The sequence below is a fragment of the Diabrotica undecimpunctata genome, chromosome 8 (genome assembly GCF_040954645.1).
Source record: "Diabrotica undecimpunctata isolate CICGRU chromosome 8, icDiaUnde3, whole genome shotgun sequence".
NCBI lineage: Eukaryota > Metazoa > Arthropoda > Insecta > Coleoptera > Chrysomelidae > Diabrotica > Diabrotica undecimpunctata.
In genome coordinates this window covers 2,580,355-2,589,715 of record NC_092810.1, presented here as the reverse complement: position 1 = coordinate 2,589,715, position 9,361 = coordinate 2,580,355, and the positions used below count along the sequence as shown (strand labels likewise).

The following is a 9,361-nucleotide window of genomic DNA, read 5'->3' as shown; positions in this document are numbered from 1 at the left end:
GAAGAAGAAGACATATTTTCATTTAACTATTGTACATTTTTGGCTCTAATTAAACGTTTTCTAACTATTCCATAATCTTACATTTGTAACTTCATTAAACAGGTAACAAAAATTTAGTACAATAAACCATTAGATTGTCACACAGTGCAGGAACTGCCATTACATATAAATCTTAAAATATTCATGCAATGATTTACTGCAATTAAAAAATCTGTCTCCGTTATTAGGCGTTACCGGTATTTAACATTACTAGTACCTAGAGCAACCATAATTGTTTAAAAAAAATAGTAGGAAGGTCAAAAACAATGTATATATATCGGGGTGAACGGTTCTGTAATTGTACTGTTTCTCAGACATATCTCAACATGAACGCTTTGGTAAGAATTGTATTATTATTTTTAAAATCAATTTAGAAAACTTAAATTTAATTTATTTATTTCAATAGCTATTTTTACACTTTTATGTCTTTTCTTTATTAAAATTTATACACTTTTGATATATCTATGCACTTTCAGAACAATATATTATTTTTCGAATTTTCCTTGAAGTTTCTATCCTCCATTCTTTGGGAGTTATACCAATTTTTAAGTCATCTTTTTGTTATAATTTTCTTTAAAGTTTAAACTTGAATTTTACCTTTTTTCTTCCTCATTTTAATCATTTTATTTATTTTCTTTAAAAAACGAAAGCTAGCTAATTCTAGTTTTCTTATTTTTTGTTGATGTACATATTTATTTCATTTCTTAACTTCGAAATTTTCTCTAGCTCTAGCTATGAGCGTCTTTGTATTTTATTAATACAAAATTATTTTTATTGTATTTCCATATCCTTTTTCGTATTTTCCCTACTGGTCTAATTTTGTTTTTCAACTTCCATTTATTTCTATTTATAGATTCTACTATGGGGCTTTATTGTGTTATTTTTTTTATCTATCTGCTGTTACTGACATTTTTTGTATATCTGTACTACTTCAGGTTATTCTTTTTTCTTATTATTAATTTTTCTAGAAGTTTTTTAAGCCATATTTTCCCATTTATAATTTTGCTATTCTTGCCTATATTCTCCTTTTTGGTGTTAAGTTCAGTATCTGTTCTATTACATGGAGTTTAGTTACCTAATTGTTGTTTTTGATTTTTCTAGCCCATTTTTTGTCATTTATCTTCTACTTAATCGTCTACATATGTATAATCCGTTTTTAAAAAGCTGCTTCCTTCATCTACTTAGCGTATTCGTTTTGAAGCTTCTTTGTTATGTAACTCACAACTCTGTTATCCAAGATATATTTGTATTCTCAACTTCATCAATACACATGGCTTATCTACGTCAATCATATTTATTTCTTACTTACCGACTTATTCGTGGCTTCACACAGCATATTCTGTTTGCTGTTCACCACATCCCAATCGTCATTTCTTCTTGTCATATATATCTTCTTCAGTGAGGTCTCTTTTTTCCATTGCTGTTTTTAGTTTTCTGGTCCACTGTAATCTAGCACCTCTTCCTTTCTTGCTTCTATTTGGTTTCCATTTCCCAATTCAGGGCAGTATTATTGTCTTCGTATATGTTCATACCAAAGTAATTTTCGTTTATTTATTTGGTCATTTTATATCTCTTTTACATTTATTCTTATTTCTTACTTCGTCCATGTGTTATCTACAGTTACCTCTCCAAAACATCTTATGAATCAATTTACCTACCTCTGCTTTTTATTATTTTTATCTACTTAACTGTACAATGAAACTTACTTTTATAATTGCAGGTCCTTGCACTCTTCGCCACCTTGGCTGTAGCCTCAGCCGCCCCAAGCTGGGGACACGGAGCTCTTCTAGCCGCTCCCGTAGCTCATGGAGCCATCCTCGCCGGTCCCGCAGCTCATGGAGCCGTTCTTGCTGGCCCCCACGCCGCTGGAGCTGCTGTCATTGGACCAGTTGCTGGAGCTAGTGCTGTTATTGGACCCCGTACTCATGGTGCTGTTGTTGCCGGACCTGTAGCTGGACCTAGCGCTGTTATCGGACCTGTAGCTGGACCTAGCGCTGTTGTTGGACCCGTCAACCACGGTGCCCTCATCACCCCCGCTCTTGCTGCCCCAGCTGTTGTCGCTGGTCCAGCTATTGGTAAGTTTTTATTACATTAATAATAATAATAATGGAGGACAATGGAGAATGCAAAGTACTCAGACAGGATAATAGGATAACTGGATAATGGAGGACAATGGAGAATGCAAAGTACTCAGACAGTACCTATTATTCTATCTACTACTGGTGTTATTCCCAAAAACCTCTTAGAGAACATAAAACAACTGGGTCTAAATGAACATCTTTATAAGGCCATGCAGAAAGCTGTACTCTTCGCGGCGTCCAGATGTGTACAAAAATTTTTGGGAGATACTCCAGCATACCATATCTAGGACTCGATAACACGGAGGTAGTCCCACCAGAACTCAATCCTTTTGATACCGTAGGTATCTGGGATGAGTGAATTTTCCCCTTAGAGGGAGTGTGGGCCGTATGGCTGAATCTGGATAATAATAATAATAATACCAGAGCAAACATATTAAGAATATTTCAAGAAAATAGAAGGATAAGTATGGAAAATAATTAAGAAATAAATCTACTAATATCTCTGTTGTGGAAACTTACTATTTTCTTAGAATGATTAATAAAATAAAAAAGTGAAATATAGAATAGTTCTTGGTGAGTGTAAAAAACCTGTCAATACACCCATAAACTGATAAATATAAAATACATAATAGAAAGGAATAATTAAAGAGTTTGTTGGACACCAAAACGAACTTGGTTGTAGGAAATATAGTAGAAAAAATTATGATTACTTTATATATTGTCGAATTTTTAATGGAGTTTTTTTATGGAATATAATTTAATTTTTTTTCTGTTCCAGGTGTTGGAGCTTGGGGACTCGGTCATGGTGCTTGGGGACTCGGTCATGGTGCCTGGGCTGGTCATGGGTGGGCCGGTCATGGATTAGCCGGACACTGGTAAACCTTCATCAAAAAGAAACACTGCCATACAAAACCGTAAATATTCCAGTCAAAATTCAATAAAGATGGAACACTTCATAAAGCTATTACTCTCTTTCTTCTATAGAAAACTTCCTTCTTCAACTTCTTCTAATTTCTAGTTTCAAATTTCCATACTACAGGCAGAAACAAGGCTGTCTGGAAACTAATATATCTGATCTCACGATCTATCGAAGTTATCCTCTTGTTGGATCTTTCACTGGAAATTTTTACGAAGACGACCTGGATAAAAGTCTGCGGAAAATGTGTAGATATTATTAGCAATGTTTAAATGTATGTACTACGGTTGTGAAATTTTGTTATTAGTATTTATTTGCAATATTTGCTCAATAAAGAGTTTAAAAATAATATATTTAGTATCTTTTAATACCTTTCTAATTTATAAAGGAAGAAATTTATATTTTCTTCATCAAAACAAGAAAAAAGACAGCAAAAAAACTACAGCAAATGCTTTATCTGATGTTTTTGAATAAAACCAACGTTTTTGGAACGCTTTTAACCCTTATTAGGTATTACTCTGATTTCAAACAGGCCTACGACTTAATTAATAGACAAACGTTATATTAAATACTGCATAGCTTTAACATTTCCCAAAAATATACCCAACTAGTAATATAAAAATGTAGAAAGAGGTCATCTCTTATCAAATAAATCAATACAGATTGCCGCCTATGCCGATGACATCAGCATTATGAGCATTATCATCTAGCAGAACGGAAGAGACAGCAGAAATATATTCACAATTTAAAGCATGAGCAGAAGAGACCGCACTAGAAACAAATATTCAAAAGACAAAAAAACTAACACAGACAAGAGCTAGGGGAAACAGACGCACAGATGAATTAAAGGACAATATTGAAACTGTAAAAAGTTTTAAACACGAATGGAACAGAAGAACCATAAAGAATAGCAAAGGAAAACAGAGCTTACTTTACAAGACCAATAGTATGTGATGGATGCGAGACAGGGGTAATGACAGAAGACATAAAACGAAAGTCGAAAATCTTTGAAAGGAAAGTCCTGAGGAAGATATTTGGACCTATTAACGAAAAGGAGTATGAAGGTCCAGGTACAACAATGAACTCTGCCAACTGTTAAAACAGGCACCAATCTCAGAATTCGTTAAATTTCAGAGACTTCAATGGGTCGCCCTCATTCATATCAACATTACAAACCATTCTTCTTCCGTCATCATCACAGATTCTCTAAACTTGTTAAAAACAATTGGTCAACTATACATTAAGAACCCCATAGCCTTACTCATCAAGAAAGAGCCTTGCTGCCTTACAAGAATCTGACTCAGGAGTTAAATTCATGTGGGTTCGATCTCACTTGGGAATACAAGGTAATGAAAACGCAGACCTCAAAGTAAAAGAAGCTATCAAAAATGATCGCTATAATAGTGTCAAACGCTATCCCTAGTGATATAAAACAGTTCGTCAAAGAAAAAGTGATTAGTGTTTGGCAAAATAAATGGGACTTTTAGAAATCTAAATTAAAAGAAATCAAATCGATAGTGAAACTGTGGCGCCTAGTAAACCTAGAAAGAGCTCATTAAGTCAAAATTTCTCGACAAAGGAAGACATTCCAGTGTATGATTATTTTAAGTCAAAAGAAAAATAGATATATGTATTCTCAGCAAGACCAAGAAAAAGGTAAAAGGAAATGAAGAGATAGAAGAATAAAATCGTAGACTAATTTTCGAAACCAAATTTAGAATTTCGCTTTAATCTGTGCCTTCTAAGAATTGCAAGGCAAAACAGACGTTGATAAAGATGTTATGAGAGACATGGGGAATCTAAAAATTGCATTTCACAACATATCTCCTCAACTAAGCAAAATTCTTAGCGAATTGGTTTCTAGTACTCGTACAGAGTATATCGAAATAAAAAGGAAACGACAGTTAAGATTTGATTTCACGTACAGGGCGCTTGCGCATCCGCTTATACGTATTTCGGCCTAATAGGCCTCATCAGAACGGCTTTCGCAGTCGCTCTGAACCATGAAAAAACTGTTTCAACCATTGATGAAAGTAGGTCTCAGTAGAGAGTATGTGGATACTATCGCAAATATATACAAAAATGTAAGAAGTGTCGTTAAAGAAGGTAACTTTATATCTGAATCATGTCCAATAACAAAGGGGCTTAAACAAGGATGTCTATCTCCAATCTCATTTAAAATATATATTCAATCATCGCTAGAGCAGTGGAGAAAACAAGTATCCGGAATGGGAATAGACATAGGTGGTGGTAAATCTCTAACAACTTTATTTTTTGCAGATGATCAGGTAGTCATAGCGAATGATGAGGAAGACATGGTAAGAATGTTTAGAAAAGTAAAGAAAGAATATGAAAAATGGGGCCTCAATATGAATATGTCAAAGATAGGGTATCTTAAAATAGGAGATGATGAAGAAGATCCAGAGTTAGAAATTAGAAACACAAAAACATGTAATAAACATAAATATCTCGGATCTATAATACCTAAAGAAGGCACTACCAAAAGAGATATCGAAAACAGAACGCTGATTCTTTTTGTACAATTACTTAAGGACCACCCTGTATATAACTTCAAAATTAACAGTGATACTTCGTTTGAAAACTATTAAAAGCACACATTTGACTATACAACTGATAATCCAGACGTAATGTACGTTTGAAGAAGTTCAAAAATAATGTGGGTATCTATATAGTCTGCTCAGTTACAAAATATTATTATTAAGAAGCAACTAAGACTGCTCTGATATATAACCACCCCAACAATATGTGTTGTTATTTAATGTAAAAAAAAAACAAAAAAATAAACACAATAATTATTTTTATTGCAAATTTTTTAAAATTTTATAAATAACTATATTAAAATGTGTTGAGGCAGTTTCATTCGGTTCAGTACTAGTGTTGATATATCGGATTTTTAGTGGAGTACTCCAGCCAAAGTGGGACCCCAGAGACCGCTAGCCCTAACTGTGCCAGAAGGACCATCGATGATGACTGGAGCTGTTTTGGGACCGGCTACTACTGCTCCATGGGCACTAGCTTCAACAACGCCTAAAAAAAAACAAAACAAAAATTAATATGCATTTTTGAAACACTTGTGGAAGAAGAATGGACAGAATATGTACCTCCTCCGTTGGTAACAGCAACAGCGCCAGCTGGGGCAATAAGTGGAGCAGCGAGAGGAGCGGCAAGTGGACCAACCAGAGGACCAACTCCCCAAGGAGCGATGACTGGACCAAGTCCTAAACCTAGTGGTCTGCTGATGATGGTGGCAGAGCTGGGTGGAACGATAACTGCTCTTGGACCTACGACGCCCAATCCAAGGCCTAGTCCCAAGCCGCTTGGGGAAGCACAGGATACTGCCAAGGTGGCGAAGAGAGCAATGATCTGCAACAATCATCAATTAGAATCAACAATGTCTACATTTTTTAACATAAGCAATTTTTAGCATAAATAAATGAAGCTGTTTTATGAAATTATAACAGATTTTAATATAACAATTAAAAATCAGATCTTAGAATGGAAAATTTCAAAACTTTCATTAAATCTTCTATATAATATACCAGGTAGGAATAAATTATTCTGTATTTTTGATAAGAAGTTTAAATGAAGATAAAAGAAATGTGTTCTTATAAGGAGATTCTGATTTAGATACTAAGTAAAGCCATTTTAAAGAAGTCCACTAAACAATCCAATTTCTATAATGAATTTCATATTAGAACCAGATAAGCAACATAACTTTTTATGTATGGAAGATAAGGTTTAGGTAATATTTCATCCAGTGGAAGTGGCTGTAAGATTGAAAAGATTCAACCACTCTAATCCACAGCAACATTCTACGATTATAACCTAGTGTGAAATCAAAATTAAGACAATTTTGAAGATAAATTACTAAATGAAGACATTACTAAACTGTTTGAAGTCGAAGATGTTTGAGCTAACCTTATATAATATTATAGTGTTATGGAAAAACCTAAGAAGAATAATTAAACATGTTAAAGAAAAATAATGAAACTTAAAAGTGGACGAAGAACAAATAATGTTAAAAATAGAAACATCATTTCGAAGAGCTTGAATGACATTTCGCTAAAACAGAACATTATATTTGTAATGAATCGCAAGTACTATTAGAGGAAAATTGCAAAGAGAAGTTAAAGCTCTAATAAAAGCCATGAAAAGTTAAAGTTGATGGGAGACGAATAACTAACTCTTTGAAATTATAAAAGCATTGTGGGAAGCCGGAGAAAATTCCCACAATCGATTAAAAGGTCTACAAAAAAGTAAAGATAGAACTGACTGTGCATATTGTAGAATAATGTCCCTGTTTGATGTACAGATAAAGCAAAAAAATCAGCTGCTACGACTATAGACAAATAGACAAAAAATTAATAAAAACCCTAAAATAATTTTTAAGTGCAAACAAAAATAACAAGATTGCTAATAATGAAACGAAAACTTCTTGTAGTTTTAATATTTGACATGTAGAAAGATGTTCGCTAGGAAGACCAGCCATCTATCATATTAATCAATACAGTCTTGGACAAACTTATCTTCTTCTTATGGTGCCTATCTGTTACGGATGTTGGACACTAACATGGCTATTCTGACTTTGTTGACTGCTGTTCCGAAAAGTCCGGTAGTGGTTAAATTAAACCATTTTCGCAGGTTATGCAGCCAGAATATTCTTCTTCGTCCTGGACCTCTTTTTCCATGCACTTTACCTTGAAGTATGACCGGAGTAGGTCATATTGTTGTTCATTGCGTATTATATTTTATAGTTACGACTAGTTCGCGCTCTTTACCCATTCTATCATGTACTTCTTCGTTGGTAACTCTGTCTATCCAGGAAATCCTCAACATGCGTCTATAGCATCACATCTCAAATGCTTCGAGTCTCTTCAGTGATGCTTCAGTTAAGGTCCATGACTCCACGCCATATAAAAGAACGGAGAATACGTAGCATTTTAGTAAACGAACTTTTATTTTCAATTTTATATCGTGGCTGTTAAAGATTTTTTTCATTTTGACGAAAGCTTATCTGAGCCGATCAAACAAACTTATCATACAGTGGAATATATAGATTCTGTACCCTTTTCTACAAAGGTCATTAAAGTTTAACGTGATTTAATGGTGTGGTATTAATTTCAGACATGAAATTGCCATAAAATAATATAATTAGGGCAAAAGAAATATCTTGTATGTATATAATAAAAAACAAAATTATTCAAAACAATAGACATAAACTATAAACAAAACATTGACCAATGAGAACGTATACCAATTGCATACTAACCCTCGAACAAAGAAGAATTGCTAGGTTACCTGGAATGAATGGTTAGTATTACATATACATTAAAGAGAAGATGATATCGTCTTGTATGATTGCATTTAAACCCAAATTTCAGGTAATAGACAGTGATTATCAAATAGAAAATGATAAAATAAGAAATAATCTGTGATTCTATTTAAAAGTATCAAGCAAAACATTAATAAATGAAAGGAAAAGTAAAACATCAAGACCTAATCTAGTCTGAACAAGACCAACCGAAAAAATCTTTCAAGTATTTCATAATACTTTTAATTCATATAGCAGATCTAAACGCCACGTTTCCCACTGAGAAATCTCCTTCCTACCCGTGATTTCTCAGCGACAAAAATATGACAGATCCCTTACGAAGGTGTCTGGTAAATCTATTGTTGTCAGTTTGACAAACATTATTCAGGCGTAATCAATTTTGGACAGATATAGTGACTCGACTTGACTGACGTCTCGTGATTTAACTGTCAACATTTAATTCGCGAAAATTGCCAGGCACAAACTTTCATATCAGTCGAAAATATTGCCGGCAAAATTTTCTCTCTTGTGATACGAAACTTGAAAACAATTGAAAAAAGTTTTAGAGGCTAGTGGCATATTAAAACTATTTTTTTATATTATAAACAAAAATTATTAATGAAAATTTAATCTTACCAAACCGTTCATATTGGTGTAATTGATGGAATTGTCGGGACTGAACAACGTGACTACAAATGCTACACCCCGGTATATATAGATCATACACTGACCTTCATCCTTGCAGAATTGTATAATATTATTTGCAGTTATAGTAAGGATACTTGATGAACTTTATAAAAATCTTTTTTTTTTTCAGGTTTTACGAAAAATGTTAAAATAATATGACAAGCCGAAAGATTTTAAAAATTATCAAGAAAATTGAGGTTTTAATTTTATTAATTTAAAGTATTTGTTTGTAAGTTGGTACTTGCGAACAAAAAATAACAAATAAAGCTATTGGTTTGCTTCCTGTTGTCCTGTTTTTTTCTTTAT

The 9,361-nt window shown here is 33.4% G+C and overlaps 2 protein-coding genes across 2 annotated transcripts; one reads left to right on the top strand and one right to left on the bottom strand.

Moving 5' to 3' along the window:
- Positions 1-273: 273 nt before the first annotated feature.
- Positions 274-3,385, top strand: LOC140448221 (uncharacterized). The gene is made up of 3 exons (XM_072541328.1): positions 274-377; positions 1,760-2,114; positions 2,899-3,385. The coding sequence occupies exons 1-3, from the start codon at positions 306-308 to the stop codon at positions 2,997-2,999; spliced, it is 528 nt and encodes a 175-aa protein (XP_072397429.1). The 5' UTR covers positions 274-305; the 3' UTR covers positions 3,000-3,385.
- A 2,452-nt stretch (positions 3,386-5,837) lies between these two features.
- LOC140448220 (uncharacterized) lies at positions 5,838-9,039 on the bottom strand. The gene is made up of 3 exons (XM_072541327.1): positions 9,005-9,039; positions 6,159-6,420; positions 5,838-6,084 (listed from the first exon to the last, which is right to left on the bottom strand). The coding sequence occupies exons 1-3, from the start codon at positions 9,014-9,016 to the stop codon at positions 5,951-5,953; spliced, it is 408 nt and encodes a 135-aa protein (XP_072397428.1). The 5' UTR covers positions 9,017-9,039; the 3' UTR covers positions 5,838-5,950.
- Positions 9,040-9,361: the final 322 nt, after the last annotated feature.